The following is an 18919-nucleotide window of genomic DNA, read 5'->3' as shown; positions in this document are numbered from 1 at the left end:
TTTTGCTGACTCCTGCAAAGCACCCAGTGCACCCTGCATGCAGAGGGTGAGCTGACAAAGCTGCAGGCCTACTGCCTAATTAGCACAAGTATCAACTACTTTCTGAAAAGTACACATTATGTTTAGATTGCAAGTGGCATTATGGAGGTGAATAACCTCTGAACTGACCAACTCACATCCAGTGAGTGCAGCTGTTTGCATGACAAAGGAAGCAAAACAGGCCCACAACCAACCAACAGAGATGCCATACACTCCCGCATTCAGACTTGTAGACTGAACAGCAGGGAACCCCTCCAGTTACTCTCTCAGAGACTACTTACTCCAGCTCTACAAACAACTCTAATGAGCTCAGACATGCCTCATTTGCAGATAACCGAGCATTAGGAAAAGCATATTTAAAGGTGAGTATATATCTGAAAGTGGGGAAATTGAGCAAGGTGTGAGCTGGGAGCAAGGTCAGAGAAAGAAAAAACATACTAAGCCTTATAATAATTCCAAAAGTTATAACAGTTTAGAGATGTCTGACATAGGGGCAATAATCCTACAAGCCGTCAGAGCCCATCTGACAAATGTCATTTTAGTACAGTGAGCCATAATAATGACGCTGAATCATTTGTTAAAGACGAATTAAATTATGTTTTTCTTTTAAAGAAGGACGGGAGAAGGATGTAATTCATTCCAGAATTTAAAAATTCAGGGTGGCATATATTTTTTAAATATTTTGGAAATTAAAGGAATAGCTTTGATTATTAGGAAAATTAATATACGTAGGGTAGTTTTACCCTGACGACGTTGTTTAAATGTGGCATCACTACAATGAGAAGAGACAGCAATGCTGAGGTTGAATTGAACCTGTAGGGGTAGAAAGTATGGACCCCAGGGGTTTGGACAGAGAGAAAAGATGACACAGGTGTCAATGTGTTTCCTAAATCTAGGATGTATTTCAAATGCTGAGACCAAACCCTAAAATGACATACAGCACCACGGGGCCCTAGGAAACAGCCTGCCTTTCTTATCCATGATGGATGATCTCACACAGGGAGTGGAGCAACTCATTCTAGAGGCCATCATTGTGCTATTTTTGTTTGCTTGTTTTTTGTTTTTCACTTGGCAGTGCTTGACAGGTGGCTCAGAGGCAGGTTTGGGTGTGAATATCCAGGTTCATCTGGTTGCTGCCCCTCTTTGGTCCAGGCTGGGCCAGGTCCACTGTGCCATAAACTCCTACTAGTATAATGAAGGAAGAAACCAGCTGACCATGAAAAGACAGTCTTCAGCTGGAAGACAGGCAGAAAACTTTAGATCTACATGCAAAGTAATTCAGTCTTGGGTTTCTAATACTTCATTTTCTGGTATTGCATCTAAACTTTTCACAGGATTTTAAAGCTGAAAGGAACAAATTTAGTAAAGGCTTTGGAGCCAGAAAGATGCAGGTTTGACTGCTGGACACATCAGGGGAATAATACCTACATGACAGGTCTCGTGAAGATTAAATAAGATAACATAAATAGAACATCTAATATAGTGCCTGGCACATAGAAAATACTTCAAAAATGGTAGTTATTATAAAACTGTATTTGATTAAGGGTGCCCTCTGGAAAGAGGTGGAATCTGACTGAAGGCTCCTGTGTCAAAGGACATCACACTCCCCTCCCCCGCACTGTCTCCTCTAATAGCTGATTTTAGCCACCTGGTTGGTGGAAGGGGGCCTGAGATAACAAAACACTCAGTCTCAGCCTCACATCCCTTTTCTCCCTGTAGGGTGTCAAGCAGGTAAAGTTGTGAGGGAATCAGCGAGGGTCTCACCGAATCAGCCCACTGGCTCGGGAGCTCATTCTCTCCTGCGTAAGACATCCAGGCCTGGTTCCTGTAGGACGAGGGAGGCGTCGGGATGAAGTAGCCGGTGAAGCCGGGTCTGCTGGCAGCTGGAATGGCGAACACTGCCGGCACCGTATTACCTGGCATGGAGGAGATGTACGGGCTAGATTAGGCCGGCACCTCGCCCACTGGGCTGACATATGCACAAGCTGGGGGAAGCTCGGAAATGGGAGGACTCTGGCCTTGGGGGAAGGGCTGATGGGAAGGCATCACACCTCCACCTGCAGCCCCAGCCCTGCTCACCTGCCCAGACAGTAGTGGAGGCATCACCTGCTGGGACTCAGACCTAGCTTTCTTGAGAAGTGATGGCTCACAATCCTTGCCGAGCCCTCACCAACTCCCCCATCCCCACCCCAACACCCCTGACCTGCTGGGGTGCCAGGTGTTTTCCTCCCAGGAGGATGGGTATTTTTCAAAAGCCAAGAAGAGGAACCAAAAGGAATAGATTTCACTGGTGGCATTTCTGGACACAGTATGCTTTAGTAAGTGTTGACAACCGGGTGTTTGCAGTTTTAGCCTAAAAGGTATGGTTTGGATAAATGAAAAAACCCATGAGGGCATGTTCAAACCTCCGTGTTCATTGACATTGTTTGTAATAGCAAAAAACTGGAAACAACCAATATGTCTCTCACTAGGGGATAGGATAAATGGTGGCATATCACATAATAGAATACCATATGGCAGTGTGAACAAATGAACTAGATCAACATGTGTGTAACAACCTGGAGAACTCCTGAAAACAATGTTAAGCCAAGAAAACAAAGTGCAAAAGGAAAGGTACAGCTTAACATCACTTACGTAAATTTAAAATATACAAAGCATTAACATATACCATTGTATAGATATACATATGGAGTGAAAGCCCAAGACTTAAAGCCTGTGATTACCTCTGGGGAGAAGGGGAATGAGTTGGGAGTGGATAGTTGTATCTGGAATGCTTTAAAGATATATATAATAATTTTTTAAAAGGCCTTAAGTCTGGCAAAATGTGAACATCCACTCTGACCGTAACCTATCTTAATATTTTGTCAGAGTTCAGATCTTTTTAAGAAATAAAAGCAGTAGCTCTTCTAGCCAGGGCTACTGAAGTCCAGAGGGGATCCAGAAATACAGTTGCTTTGATTCCTGACGGTGGCGGGTAGAAGGTGGAGAGCGGGGAAGACAAAGTGCACAGCACGGGGGCTGGCGCAGGGCGCGGGCTTCTTCCAGGCCTTTCTCCTCTTGCCCACCTGAGTAATTTAAAGCCGACTGATCCAACTGCGCCACAGACACAGGGCCTCGGGACACCTGCGCGAAGGAGGCGCTGTCGTGCAGCTGGGCGGGCTCAGGCCCCGCGGACTCGGCCATCCTGGTCTTGCTCCCAATATCCGAGGTGGACCTGCGCGGGGGGGAAAGGGGCCGCCTTAGCCGCCTCCCAGGACCGCGGCCGGCCGGGCAAGGCGGGGCTCCTGGGGCAGATCACGGCCGAGGATGGCTTCGGCCTCCAAGCCCCAGGACGGCGGGGTCCTCAGGCCTGGGTTTGCCCCGAATAACAAAGGGGGCCTACAAGCCCAGGCCTGAAGCAGCCGTTGCGGTGGCCCGAGCTGGAGTCATTTTTAGATATTCAAGGTCAGTGCTCCCCTGAGGGTGACTCTCATGTCTCTGGGGAGTAGAACACTTAATTTCCACATAAAAATGCGCCAAGAATTAGCGCTGGGTCTTAGCTGGGGATGGTCGACCTAGCAGGTGATGACATCATCGGCAGCCAACGGGAAGGCTCCGTCTGGAGTGCGCAGCCACTCCCCCTCCTGACACCAGGACCGAGACCCTGGAGGGCTGCGGGGACTGCGTTCCCTGCTGCTACTGGCAGGAAGCAAGAAGCCCTAGGCTCTGGGAAGCTCGGGCTGCTCCCGGAAGCAGGAGCCTAGTACTTTCTGGGCATTATGAATGAAAGAACACTTTTTTTTTTTTAAGTTCCACAGGCAAGCAGAGAATCTGGCGCATTTAACACCTCTCTCCACTTATAGCTCAGAAAGCCATGTAAGAAGAGCGGGCTGGGGTGAGGGCACGGGCCTCTCCCCCTAGTATAAAGGGTGCTGTAGCCAGGCTCTGTCTTCCCTTTGGTAGAGGCGCTTCGGGCTCTCCTAAAATTAGAGTGGAGGGAGGCAAAGGCTGCCAGCCCACAGGGCCACCCTCTAAGCAGAGGCAGGCTTTCACAGTAAGAGCAGAATAGAGGCGCGGTAAGGGAGCGCATCGGGAGCCTGGGTTCCGGCTGCCTCCTCTCTCTGAGCCCCAGTTCCTCATCTGTAAAATGAAAGGGGAGGATGACTCCACCTCAAAGGTTCTTCCCTGGTCTAACCCTCTGGGTTCATAAGGAGGGCAGTGACCTCCTGATATCTGGCAAGGATGGCAGACGGTGCCGGACATGAGAGGAGACTGGTGGTTGAGAGAAGAAATAGGTGCTGGGGCTTCCCTGGTGGCGCAGTGGTTGGGAGTCCGCCTGCCGATGCAGGGGACACGGGTTCGTGCCCCGGTCCGGGAGGATCCCACGTGCCGCGGAGCGGCTGGGCCCCTGAGCCATGGCTGCTGAGCCTGTGCGTCCAGAGCCTGTGCTCCGCAACGGGAGAGGCCACAACAGTGAGAGGCCCGCGTACCGCAAAAAAAAAAAAAAAAAAAAAAGAAAAAAGAAAAAAGAAATAGGTGCTGGCCTTCAGCAAACATAGCTGAAACGACTGATTGAAAAGTTCCTCCAATCCAGAACCCTCAGGAGCAACTATTCCCCAGGGAGGGTCAAACACAAGCTGTGAGGATTAAACTACACATCAGGGTGGGTTGCTAGGGGCTCAGTAGTGTAGGGTCTCCCTTCCTTTCTCCGTCCCTCCTTCTCCCATTTGCTCACTCCCACAGCCCTGGCTTCCCACAGGCTGTTTCCAGGCATCTGCTACTCCTTTAGAAAACCATCCTAGGAAAATCCCTGGCTTCTGCTCTGTACACTCGGCCACCTTTGAGGACTCCCAGAGCCTTTGAGATCATTTAGGTCAGTGCCCTCATTTTACAGATAAGGAAACAGGAGTCAGACAGGTGAGGCAATGTGCCTGGAGTTACACAGCACGTTACTGGCAGGTTAGGGTGGAACCCTGGTCTGCTGCTTCCCATCCCACCCTAAGCTTGACTGGGGTCAAAGGGTGGTGTCTACACACAGCTCGGCATCCTAAACTGCTGGAAATGAAGGCAGGTCGTTTCTGAGGAAAACTCATTTCTTTTCACCATTTTGACAAAGTTCAGACCTGTGGCCCACAAATAGTGTGTGATCAGCATGTTGGAGGAAGCTATGGTAGGAGGGCCAGGGCAGTGGCCCGTACAGGCCCCAGGGCACGGGTGTCTCTCCTGGCCTTGGACATGATGACTATTCCAACCTCCCCCACGCTCTTGGCTGTTGTTTCTTGTCTATCTTTATTTAAAACATGTGTTTTATATTATTACAGAGCAAAGAGAATGCTGAATATATGTTTCACAGCGGACCTATCCAAGTTCGTGGGCTTTCATCCTCTCCATCTTGCAAGTCAAGAGTTAGGGCAGGAGCCTAGACATGCCGCTCCCCAGCCTCTCGGACACTATCCCTCAATAACTAAGGGCCTTCTGGGTGCACACACCTGGCAGGAGGTGCCCAGACTTGAGGCGGCTGTTGTGACGGCCCAAGTTGGAGTAATTTTTAGATGTTCAAGGTCAAGGTATGGGGCAGTTGACCTTGGGTTTTTTCAACTGTGGGTTCTACAGGACTTTCAGTTTTCAATGGTAAGAGAGTAGGTCAACCCTCTGTGGCCCCCACTCCCTTCCTTCATGGTACTTGGGGTGTCCCAGGCACATGGCTGTCTGTACAGGTGATGCACCCTGAATGGGGCAGGGCAGGAAGGAAATCTTTCAGGGCGGGGCGCACAGGACCAAATCCTCTGCAAATATTCCAAATAAGGCAAAGAAAGGAATGTGTTACCGCCTGAGAGAAGCGACAGCCACTGGGCCAGTCCGCGGAGGCACAGGTGGAGGGGGAGAGCCCATGACCATTTCAGGAAGCTGGGAAAACCTGTAGGCCTGTGAAAGAGACGAGCAAATAGAGGGAGATGTGTTAAAACCCGGTGCCCATCAACACACAGGTTCTTCTTACTTGAAAGGGAAGCAAATTTCTGAGGGTTAGACTTTCCTTCTTTCCTCAAACTTTCCCCTTCGATCTCCCTTAACATGTTCCCCGGCCCACTCTTCTATCTCATCTGCCACCATTCTCCCCTTTGCTGGGCCACTGCAGTCACAGAGTCCTTCAGTTGTTCTTAAAATCTGCCAAGTTCCTTCCTGCCTCGGGCTTTGTACATGCTGCCCCTTCCCCCTGGGATGCTTCTCTCCCAGTCCTTCCCGTGGCTCCTTCCTTCATTTCATTCATCCAGCCCCATATTCCCTGTGAGCCCCATTTACTCTGTCTCCATATTCTGTTTTATTTTTTGACATAGCAGTTGTCACTCTGGTATCATATCATTGCTTATTTATTATGTGCCACAAACTAGATTGTAATGAGGGCAAGGGATTTGTTCTCAGCTGCATCCTCACGCCTGGAACAGTGCCTGTTATATCATGGATGAGCAATAAATATTAGATAAGGAATGAATCATTGATTGCGTTTACTTTCTCACTCTTGGAAAGTAGATTTAGTGGGGGAAAGCAATGGGTCTGGAGTCAGGAAGTATGGGTGGAGGCCCTAATTTGCTGATGAATAGACTTTATGTCCCTAAGCAAGTCAGGTGACCTCTCTGGGCCTCAGTGTATTCTTCTGAAATGGGGACAAGGATACCTTGCCCAGAGGGGGTGGGTGCAAAGATCAGGCAAGAGAGTGTATGTGTAAGTATGCTGTGATCTATAAAGCACTATTCAAAGATAAGGGATCAGAAATGCCACAAAAGTGAAGACTTTAATCAACATAGGAGGCGAGAAAAGGAAAATGGTCAGAGACAGGACCAGACAGCCAGGCCACAGCCTCTTTGAGCAGGAGAAAATCTAGAAATGTTCTCTGCGAAGACAAAGATTGGCTGTGCTTCTCATTCATTTTTTTCTTTAGGTATCAAGGCCTGCCAGATCTCTTGAGGAACAAGATCGTAGGGCTTTAGACCTGAAGGCATCCAGATAGAAAGTAAAAGCAGAGAGAATCCATACACAGGATTCTTTAAACCGAATGAGGGCTTCTCCCTTCAGCATCATGGCAGACTACCTACTCATAAGGGCCTACCCAGTAAATAACAAGTAGATCCTGGATAAAACCTGGATTTTAATGCATGTAGGAATTGCAGGATATAAGGAAAATCTTAAGGACTCCACTCACTACCCACACCATCCCTCTCACATCTCAGCAAACTAAAATAAAAACTGTGAGCTGAAATCAGAGGTAGAAACAATGAGTAGTAAAAAATATGAAAGGTGGGATTGCCTGGAAAACAAAGGCCATACTGGTAATCAATTAAGAGATCAAGCCTGGGATAGGGCAAGGTGAGGCAGGTGAAACTGAGACCCTTACAGCCAACCTGGAAGGGGCTAACATCGGCTCCTCCCAGGGAGGAAGGTTGGTAGTGCTCCCAGGCTCAGGCAGAAGCAATTGTAAGTCCTCTTTGAAAGAGATATTCCTAACCTAGGCTCTCGGGATTGGCACAGATTGAGATGAAGCAAAAAGGAGCTCATAATCAAATATCAGAAGACACACCAGAAAACATAAGTGAAAGTTAGAAAAAACAACAAATTTAGACCTTAAAGGACTTTAGAGTTTGAAATTTCCAGATACAAAATAGAAAGTAACAAGGTAAGAAATGTTTTAAGAAAATAACTGACCAGACAGAAACATTATCAGAAATGATCCAGCAGATTTGAAGAAGAACAAACAGAACTTTTAGAAGTGAAAACATTACTGAAATAAAACACTCAATATAGGCGAATTAAATAATAGATTTATCACAGATGGAAAGAAATATAAACTAGAAAATGGAATTGAGATTACTAAGGATGAAACACAAAGAGACAAGAAGATAGAAAATATACGTCTCAACAAATGACCCAATTTCGCTCCTTTTTATGGCTGAGTAATATTCCACTGTATATATGTACCACGATGACTAATAAGAACCTGCTGTATAAAAAAATAAACTAACATTCAAAAAAAAATAAAAAGAAACTCATTAGATGGATAAAAAAAAAGATAGAAAATATAAAAGAGAAGTAAAAGATATAGAGGATGGTATACGAAGGTCTAACATGCAGTTAATCAAAGTCCCAAAGGAGAAAAGTTGGAGAAAGAAGAAACAATATTTGAAGAAGCAATGACTAAGAATTTTCCAGAACTGAAGAAATAAATAACCATTTTAGGAAGTACAATATATAACAAGAATAATAAATAAAACAAAATACACACCTACATACACTGTAGTGAAATGGTAGAATACCAAAGACAAAGAGAAGGTCTTAAAAGCAGCCAGAGGAAAAAAAGAGGCATATCACCTGTAAAGGGATGACATTTAGACTGACAGATGACTTTTCAACAGCACCCAGAAGACCATGGTATGCAAAGTGCTCAAAGAAAATAACTGTCAACCTAGAAATGTATCAGCAACAGTAATTTTCCAGAAAAAGAATGAAAAAACCTTTGCCCAAATCTAGAGGTACTGGCTGGATCAATATGAAAAGCGAAATCACCATGCTGCATCTTCCTTTTCAGCAGCAGTAAGCTATCGGGTTGGCCAAAAAGTTCGTTTGGGTTTTTCCGTAAGATGTTCCATAAGACGTTTTCTGGCCAACCCAGTATGTATGCTAAGGTAGTATTCAGGGGACCAAAATCTTAAGCTCCACTGGATCCTAAGCTCCTTGCGGTTCAGAAAGAGCACATTTCTCATCCTGGCTCTCCCGCCTTACCAAGCAAAGGGCTTTGCACCTAGTAGTGCTATATAACTATTTGTTGAATGAATGCTGAGTGAACCAGGAGTCAGGAGACCCAGGCTCTCATCTTGATTCAGCCACTCACATTCTGTGGACATGTCATTCAGTCTCTCTGCATCTCATTTTTCTGTTTTTGGTTTTCCTTGTGAAATACAGCATTGGAGTAGTTCATGAGCTTCCAAACAAACATTTCTTTAGCCATGAAACCATTCTGACATGACCTGAATACAGAACCAGATTAAAGCAGAACTGCTCTGGTTGAAGTTGGGGGTAGGGATGCCTAGGTGACTTTGGCCCTTTGCTTACCTGCATGATGACACCCTGGGGACCTCCCTGAACCCTATGGTTTTACAGAGTTTGAAAATCATTGTCCCGGAGGTCCTTCCAGCTTTGCATTCCATTATTATCAACAAACCAACAAGTAAGGATATGTCTTTCCCCAAATAGAGAAAGGGGTGTATAGCCCCTCTTCTCTCTTCTGGCCTCTCATGATATCAGTAGAGGAGACAGACAACCTATTTTTATCCCTGGTTCTTGGAAGGCTTATTCTGTAGTCAACACAGTTTTCCAGCCAAGAAAATGCATTTTATGTCTGTCTTGTAACAGTTCACCAAGGAATTGATGAAAAGTTCTGAACTTTTGACAAAAAGTACCAAGGGAGTTTCCTTCTTTGGATGATTTTTCCAGGTACAAAGCAAGACTACACAGGAGATCAAGGTCTCCTTTTGTCTGTATCCTCGGGGCTCCCTGCAGCCACAGAGACCACATAAAAAGCAGAAAGGCTACCTGTGCCCTGTGCTAATGGCTGAGGAAAATCCCCCCAGGAGTGTCTTCTGACCTCCCCCTGTGAGGTTTCCCCATAGTTCTAAGTCGTCCTGGATTCGCATTCTGGTTCCCCTTTCCATGTGTTTGGAACCTGGCTCCCTGCGGGCTGCTTTGTGACTAGGATCCCACTAGAAGCTATTGCTCAAAACTGTTACCTAGTTCCAAGTTTCCAGTTCTGTGACAGTGGCCGTGAGGGGCCCAGTCTGGCGCCCAAGGACACCATCTTTTGGGACACCTGGCCTCTGACTAGAAAGGAGATCACACACTCAGAACTGCAGGCAGTCTTTATAAATAGCTCTCAAGTCTCTGAGGTGGAAGGAGCCTGGATGTGACAAGAATAGGCCACTCTTTGGGCTCAGAGGTTTGGTTGTAAAAGTAGAAGGGAAGGTGACCACAGTTTGCTCAAAGCTCCAGTCCTGATGTCCCTGGGCAGGGGGCGAGGGGGTGGGTCAGGGCCATTCTTTCTAGCAAACCCAGTGGAGAATGAGCCCGGGTGAGACCCACTGTGTGCTGGACCCTCCTTGGGCATGTGCATCCATCCAGAGGGGGAATCTGGTGAAGATCAACCTCAAGGGGTAGCACTAGAGGGGTGACAAGTCAAAGGGGCAGGCTGCAGCTGGAGGAACAGGTCAGGGGTCTCAGGCTTTGCACTGGTGGGAGCACGAGGAACAACAGGCCAAAGCCCCCCACCCTCATTGGAGGCCCTTGTCCTGTGACAGCAAGTCAGCCTCAGGTCAGAGCGAACGTGCCAATCTTTCCGGCAATGCTGGGTTCCACTGCAAGGTGCCCCTTCCACCGCACTGTGCTGACCCTGCGAGTACTGCTCCGGGCACAACAAGTGTCTAAGTCTGCATGCAGCTACAAATAACTTTACATCCTGGTGCACAAAGTAGAATCTTCCAGCAGATAGTTCTTATTTAGTTGAAAACAGAGGGCACTGTAATGGAAGACTGACCCCATGGTACAGACCCAGAGCTTATCTTGATCTGTCAGTTCACCAGGAGTTACTGATGGAGCAACACTGAGGCTTCCAGGCCCTGGGAATCATAGAAGGTTCAAGTTGGAAAGAGCAGGAGACCACACCTCTTACCTTAACACAGGGAGATATGGAAGCCCAGAGAGGTGAACTGACTCGTTCAAAATCACATAGCCAGTTAAGGGCGCTATCTCGCAATTCTGAGCTAAGGGTGGCGTGATGCAGAGGGCAGGGGTTTGGAGTCAGACAAAACTGGATCTGATTCACTTTGTTGTACAGCAGAAACTAACACAACATTGTAAAACAACTATACTCCAATTAAAAAAAAAACAAAAACAAACAAAAAACTGGAGTTGAATCCTGGCTTGATCTTTACCAGCTGCTTGACCTCGAGTAACTTACCTTCTCTGTCTGTTTTCTCATTAGGTGATGAAAGTAACAGAATCACACCCCCATTTCAAAGCCTGTTTAGAAGACTCATTTTATATGTTAATAGACATTTGGCACATAGTGGGTACTCAATAAATGATATTCTCTTCCTTGTAAGACAAGATAATATTTTGATATAGTAATTGTAGTAACCAAGACTTTGCCACCACGGTTCCTTGAATCCACAGCCCTTCCCCTGCCCCAAGCAGTGAGGGCATCGCACCTTCCTGCCCCAGGGAAGGAAGGCCACCCCCACTAAAGATGGCCCAAGAGCCAAGTCTTACGGGCATTTCAAAAGTCCAAGCTACTGAATTGCGAGCATTTAGGATTTTGAATAGCAAAAACCTAAGCCCTTAGAGCACTGAAGGCTGAAGGCTGATGCCAAAACAAGAGAGTTGGAAGAAGTGAGGTACTTTTAGACCACTCTGCCCTCTAAACACCCTTAGGTTAGGAAGAAGAGGAGAGCTTAGATGCTGATGGGTCTAGAGAAGCGCCTCAATCTGGGAGCACAGGGGGATGGGGAGGTGAGGAGAGAATAAATATAAGGAAGATGCTAGAGAGGGGAGAGGGGCAAGGGTGTGTGTGTGCGCGCAGGCCCGTGCACGTGAAAGAGAGAGACAGAGAGGGGGAGAGGGGAGAGGCAGAGAGAGAGGGAGAGAAAAGGCTCAAGCATGGGAGGAGGGGAAGGAGGGATCTGGAGAGAGCTTTAAGCAGGAGGACCAGGACACAGCTGTGCTCTACCTGGACTAACACCTGCAGACTAGATGGAAACAAGCAGCTCTCTGGGACGTCAGCCAGATGAGCAGTTAGATGAGAGCAAACTGGGACCAAGTCCTGAAGCCTCCTCCCCACCCTGACCAGGCTTTGCACCATTTAGCTCCCCCTCCCCCGCCCCCCCCAACACACTAAGCTTTAATCAGAGGTGGGGACGGAAACCCTGAACTGAGACTGAACTTTTGGCGCTGGAAGATTACAGGAAAATAAACTCACGTGTCTTGCACACCTGAGTTTGTGAGCTAAGATACATACTCCTCTCCTCCCTCCCTCTCTCCCTTTCCACAGAGCCTTCCTGTACAAACTGGTTTTTACTCACTCGAACGATTAAGCTTAGAGGGGTATGCCTTTGCCAGACGCTGGGTACTCTGTTGGTTTTCAGAGGGGGCTTCCTTGGGGCAGTCCAAAGGCAAACAGCCCCAGCCCAGGCTGTCCCAGGTAATACAGAGCGACCTACCTTCGTGGACTCCTGGGAGCTGGGCAACGCTCCATTGTCTGGCTGCTAGCATAAATGATGCCATCTTGGACCCGTTCAGTTCCTCCTGTCCTTCCACTGACCCTACCCAAGACTGTACTGCGTGGTAAATCACTTCTCTGCTGTCAAGGGCTTTGTAGTTAATAGATATTATTTAATGACCATTAGGTCCAGGTGGCCTCTATGCTCTGTTACTCTCCAAACAATGATAAAGACCTTCATGATGTAGTCCCCGCACCCACAAGACTAATTACCCACCGTAAGTCTTGACGTAGGAATGCACGCCCTGTCTCCAAGCACATACCCCCATACCCCAGGTTAACTATAAAATTGTCCCAGTAGCCCCTCTGTGGTGTGGAATGCAGCCTGTGAATGCTTCTGGATCGCCATCTGCTCCATCCTACCCTGCATGTAAGTTACCCTATAATACACTGATCCATTGATTAAATGGAGCTACCTGCCTCATTTTTCAGTCTCCAGATACTTTCTCGGTTTGGTGTGTTTCCTCCATCCTTAAGCACCCATCAACACTGCTTGGGGTAGACCCTCTCCCGCCGTTCCACCTTCAGCAAACTGCCAATGACTTCTGTGCATAACTGACATTGAATTCCCATTCCCCCTCCCCCCGTCCTTTCCCGCCCCACCAAACTTGGCCAGATGGGAGCTCAGAACAGATTCAAATTTGATTTGGAGAAACATAAGAATTGCAACGTTTCTTGAAGCCAAGTGTCGGGGTGGATGCAAACTCCTTCCTGATATGCCTGCATATCTCATCATTAATGAAGGTTTCAGAAGGGGATTTTCGGTTTTGTTTTGCTTTGTTTTTGAGGGGAGAGGGGGAAAACGGGCTGTAATATTATTTTCAATTCCATCCTAATGGAGATGTCTCTCCTACAAGGGGCGATGATAGGAATGGACAAAACCCCATCAAACTGGATAAGCTTCCTTACAGGATCACACTCTGAAGCTTAGGAGATTTGAGTTCCCATCAGAGACTAGGACATCCTCTGGCTCACCTGGCCAGAGGGTGGAAAGAGCATGGGCTTTGAAGTTAGAGAGTCCTGAGCTCTAACCCCGTTCTGCCCTTTAGAGCTGTGTCAGCTTGGGCAAGGTTCTTCACTTCTCCAGGCCTCAGTTTCCCGTGGAGTACACGGGGATAGTAATGTTGACTTCATAGGGTGGGTGTCAGATCAGAAGAGACAGTAGCACTTAGCTTAATGTCCTGTATACGGCGGCGGGAGCGCAAGAGAGGGCAGCTGGTATTGTGCTGTTATTATTACTGTTAGCTGCATCTGTAAGGTCTCTAATGGGGAAGATGCTTTCACCCCGCCTTTCTCGGAATCCCTGACACCAACAGGAAGGCTGTAGGATGTTTTCATTCCTCTTGGCGCAGACTCATTACGGCTGCTAGCAAAATTGGATTGGTCATTAGGTGTCAAGTCCAATTTCCTCCCAGATTCAAGGGATAGAATATGATCAAGGGTCTCCTGAACTGCAGCGCAGAAATCCCCAGCTGCCAGCAGTAGCCTTCTCCACGACGTACATGCCATCAGCCTGGCCGAGTGCATTTAGGACCACCTGCCTCCCACTATCCTACAGCAGAGCTCAGAGTGCTTCCTTTTTGGAAGCTGAAAAGCAATCACAGTTATCATTCAAAATTGCCACCCTGTCCATGGATTTCCACATTATCATAGCACAGAGGGCTTGGCAAGAACTTGGGTTAAGAATCATCACTGCTACTGTGTATTGTTAGCCATTTCTCTTTTCATTAAAATAAGGACCTCATTTTTTGTTGGCAAAAGGAAACCTTAATAACGAAAGAACTGCCTTTGATGTTGTTCAGTTTGACGGCCCATCTCTCTGCTGTGTTATTTCTCAGTCCATTTCCACTTTTCGGTGGCTTCATTTTTTTAAGTATATGATGCTAATGTTTCTGCCCTTCCTGGCACAACCGCCAACCCTGAATTATAACAAACAGAACCATCCAAGTTTTCATATTCCCACAATGACATTTTTAGATGCTTTTGTTCAATTGAGGCATATGGATGTGGGTTGTGGCATCTTCTTGCCTGTCATCGGAAGACTCAACCCCGTTATTTCAGTTTTTCTCTCTGAAACCCAGATCTCTTCACAGATTCCCAGAATCTGGCCTCCAGCTAGAGGGGCCCAGTCATCCCTGAGAATCATCTTTAAGCAGAAGTGAAGCTTCCCTGAGCACAGAGCAGGCTCTTAAAAGAATGTAACAGGGCAGAAGGAAAAGAAGATGTACTCTCAGAACTGTCAGGGAAAGGGAGATAACGAGTGGAACCCAGGGAGAAGAAGCGAATATTTTTATAACAATGACTACCATTTATCCAGTAATTTGATGCGCTAGGCTCCATATGAAGCACTCTGATTAATATCCGCTAACGCGTGTTAGGTGCTTACTAAATGCCAGGACCGTGCTGAGCATTTCACACAAATTATCATCCCTTCCTCACTGCAGCCCTCTTCTCGCCACCATTCTACGGCTGAGGGATCTGAGACTCAGAGTTACGATCGCTGGCTGAGGTCATTCAGCTGGTGAGTGCCGTTCCACTCTGGGCTGAGGGAAAATTCGGGGACATGGTTAATGTCTGGAATCAGGAAGAATGAGCCAATGACACTGAAGTCAGTGTGGACCAGTATAGAGTGGATACAGGGGACAGCCACTTTAAGAGGTAGGTATAAATGTGGTAAGATTAGAGTGTTTTCTAAATCTCAGTGAGAAAATCCCTTCTTTCCCCATAAAGAAGAGTACCAATTTAATGGGCAATTAGTTAAGAAAACTGTAATTGTGGAAACTATAATACGACTGTCATGGGAAAGTATTTTAAAGTAACAGATTTGCCAGGCTCAGTGAGCATTTTTCTAACTCTTTCTGAAAAAAAGGATACTTGGAATCTCATCTGATGGGAGCATGGCCAGTGGTGGCCCCCGAGTTGCTGACACTCTTCTGGAAGGCAGTGCTTCTTGAACAGATTCAGAAAAGTTCCATGATGGCAGAGGCAAACTCCTATTGCTGAGATCTGGGCATTGCCCCAAAGTCTTCTATTTTAACTTAAACATTATATTAAGAATTTTGCATTTTATTCTACCCATATCTCAGAAAATGGGATGCGAAAAAACAGGTCCCACATTCACTCTATTTCCTTTATTGACTATGCTCTCTGGGTTTGCATATTACAGACTGAGGAAGATGACTCCAATACCAACCAGTTCTCCTTCTGATAATGTCGTACTTCCCCTGCATTGGCTTTTACTTAACGAAAGACCATTAACAGGAAAGACCAGGAAACAAGTATTCTGGCCCACCTGATCACTCAGCATCTCACAGCAAGTTTGTAAGTTAATATTCTTAATAATAAAGTAGTTTTTGTGAGTTTATTCAGCAAGATCTGATCACCCTGGAGTGAACAGATAAAACAGAAATTCTGCACCTGCCGACTTAAGGACAAACCCTTGCAGTGATGATGACCGCACTCAAGAACAAGTGTCCCTGCCCCAAAGGCTCAGTTTGAAATAAACTTTGGTCTCTCCTGACAGAGTTTTATCAACAGGGAAAGGCTGGGCCAGAGACTGACATTCAAAGAGAGGGCACCGACAGAAAGAGAGACTGAGGGGATTAGGAGAAGTGTGAAGGGGAGACATCTCGGGGACCTGGTCAGGAGGAATCTGGAGCAAAGCATAAGGAAATTCACAATAGTGTGTAGATTAGGTAGTTACGTAGCATAACAGCAGTTTATTAAGTGCCACTGTAGTGTGTGCTTTGGGGGGGTGGTGGTTGGAGTTATCAAAAGGCTCCACAAGCCCATAGGTATCCAGAACAGTCTACTGAAAATGAAAGAATACGATGGAGAGACAATGTAACAGCACAAGGCAGGTTGAGAACATGCGCTCTGTCACCAGATGGCCTGGCTTTGGGTCCTGGCTCTGCCCCTTTCTGGCTGTGTGACTTGAACAAGCTGTGTAACCTCAGTTTCCTCATCTGTAAAATAGGGATAAAACTAGTAAACTAGTACCTGTCTCAGAGGCTTGTAGTAAGGACTAAATAAATGAGTTAACATACACATGACACTTAGATCAGTACCTAGTAACGGTGAAGCACTCTATAAATGTTAGCTTTTACTGGGTAATTACATATCACAACGACAATTTATAAACCTCTATTAATGAGTAACCCTTGGGGATAGGGCATGAAGTATTACAAGGGTGGAATCTATACATATACAAAGCATTGCCTATTATGGTCTGTGGCTTATAAAACTACGTCTGTCTTTTTAAAAAGATATCTGTAGATGCTATGGCGATGAACTAATTATATGCAAACTAATTAAAATCGTTGTTTAAATCATGGAAGCTTTTAGTCATTGGATGCTTTCTCAGATACTGAAGTACAGTTACCACTTAATGAGATAATCATGGCTGAAACTTCTATGACATTTACTGGGTGCCTGGTATTTTTCTAGTACCTCATGTATATCAACTTGGTTAATCTTTACAACCACCCTAGGATATCAGTTATTTTTCTTACCTGTTTACTTTACCTGTAGAAAATTTAAGTCCCCAAGTTACAAAGTCAGCTGGGATTCAAAGTTATGGCACCCGCCTCCAGAGCCTCTGCTGGGAGCCACCAGGCTACACGGCCCCCTAACATGGGGCTCTGCAACACGTTCTGACATTTAAACCAGGGCCTTTAAACGTGGGGTTGTAGAAAACAACCAGTGCATGAAGAGTGAGGTCAGCCCTTCACAGGAGGGATAAAAAAGGGAAGTCATTCTAAAACATATTACGGTCAGACATAAGGGCTTCCTGTGTGTCTGTGTCCACAGGACTAAAAGGCTTAGGCTTGGATCCTGGGTGGAGGACGTGTGAAAGCCCAGCAAAGTTCGTTTCCAAATCCCAAGGTGGCTCATCAGGAAAGTCCCCGCTCTGAAACCCCTGTCAGAACATCCTGGCCGGGGCTGACCTGATGAGGGCAGGCACGTGGAGGGATGTCTGACTTACCGGCCGGGGCAGACTGTACTGGTACATTTCTGGGCGGTAGGTCGGCACCCACTGCACCCCAGCCCTGGGCCGCGTCATGGTCCCAGGAGCGCTGGTCACCACCTCGGAGTAGGGCAGGTGCTGGGCGGAGCCATAGGCCTCTGGGTGCCGGCTCTGGCCTGCGTGTCCTGCGGATGCCAGGCTGAAGGCCTCTTCCAGCAGCATGTGCATCTGTTGCCGGACCTCGTCGATGGAGGGCTGCGAGCTCAGCGTAGAGGTCTCCGAGTGGCCTTTCACCTGCCTCGACCGGGCGTAGCCCCGGGGCTCATTCACTCTGTCGATGTTGGTTTCCTCTATGATTTCAGGCTCCGTCTGTGGGACCAAACAAATGCCCATCAATTTGTTAATGAACTTTCCTTCCCATTAACGATGTCTTTAATTTACTCTAAAACGTTCTGTTTAGGCGCGTGTCATTAGACATTTGCGCTAATTTATATTAGACCCTCGGTGCCCTCTCCCAGCATTCACACTACAGGGGTAGTCAGCTAGCATTATATCAGTGAGGCCACGCTATCTATGTGAACACACACAACTATCTCTGTGAACTTCAGTTTTCTGGACCTTAAGGAATGCATCAGGCTTTGCTAATTCGCATAATGAGGATGAGAAATGGCTTTTCCTTGATGACATTAGTGGTATCCTCTAAAACCTTTCAGAGATGTTCTCCACCCTTAGGCCTTTCAGGTAAAAGAATCTAGAGCACCCTGTAGTCTACACCCCAGGGGCTGGTGTTCTAGACCATAGACTAACCCCCTAAATGGTCCTGTGCCCCAGCCATTGAGGGAATGGCTGGTTGCCTGGTGCCAGTTATCAAAGAGAATAACAAAACCAGACCTCAAAGCGTAGTGCCCCCTGAGTCAGGAACTCTGGGGTCAGGGCCCAGCAATCGGTGCTTTAACAAGCCCTCCAGGAGATTCTGATGCCTGCTCAAGTTTGAGACCCACTGCTCTAGAATGTTCTTCTGCCTTCTTCCAGTGAACTTTCCATTCGGGGAGCAGTTGCGGTACTCAGATGGGCAGAGAGCTAGGACTTGGTCAGCTTCCAGAGCAGGCTGCCTGGACTGTCTTATGTTTGCCTGCTAATGAACGCTTATTTAATAAGTCTGCATGTGTGGCACATTTTGGTCTGAGACTTGCTTCTGTGATAAAATGATAGTGAGGTTGCAGAGACTGGTTAACCCACGTCCACTTCAAGTATGTCCATGGCTACTGCTATCTGCTAAAAGAACCTGAGGGTTCTGTGTGAATAAACTGGCATAAATCAGTTTGCCACCCTGCTCTCCATCCATGATACAAGAAACAGCTGTCACTTTAGGAAAGTTAGACAATACAGATAAGCAAGAGGGAAAAAAATAAAGAAAGTTCATTTACATTTGGCGTAGTTATTCCATTCCTAAACCTATCTGATTTTGTGTGTACAGTCCTCTTCTGTGAACACATGCCCCTTTAAAAAGATTTATGTATTTATATCCTGGTTCTAGGTGCTTATAATTATTTTACATAGAGTGAATATTTTCCTACCTGGGTTTCACAGCTTAACTGCTGTGTGACTTTGAGCAATGT

At 46.7% G+C, this 18919-nt stretch overlaps 1 protein-coding gene across 1 annotated transcript in view; it reads right to left on the bottom strand.

Annotated features, from left to right (window-relative positions):
- KIAA1549L (KIAA1549 like) overlaps positions 1-18919 on the bottom strand; it is a 135963-nt gene that overhangs the window by 10437 nt on the left and 106607 nt on the right. The window contains 4 exon segments of the mRNA XM_032641184.1: positions 1804-1955; positions 3105-3253; positions 5846-5943; positions 17319-17669. Coding sequence (XP_032497075.1) covers positions 1804-1955; positions 3105-3253; positions 5846-5943; positions 17319-17669 — 750 coding nt within the window.

The sequence above is a fragment of the Phocoena sinus genome, chromosome 8, assembly GCF_008692025.1.
Source record: "Phocoena sinus isolate mPhoSin1 chromosome 8, mPhoSin1.pri, whole genome shotgun sequence".
In the NCBI taxonomy this organism is placed as follows: Eukaryota; Metazoa; Chordata; class Mammalia; order Artiodactyla; family Phocoenidae; genus Phocoena; species Phocoena sinus.
Note: the sequence above shows the minus strand (reverse complement) of the source record. Positions and strands in the feature narration are given on the sequence as shown.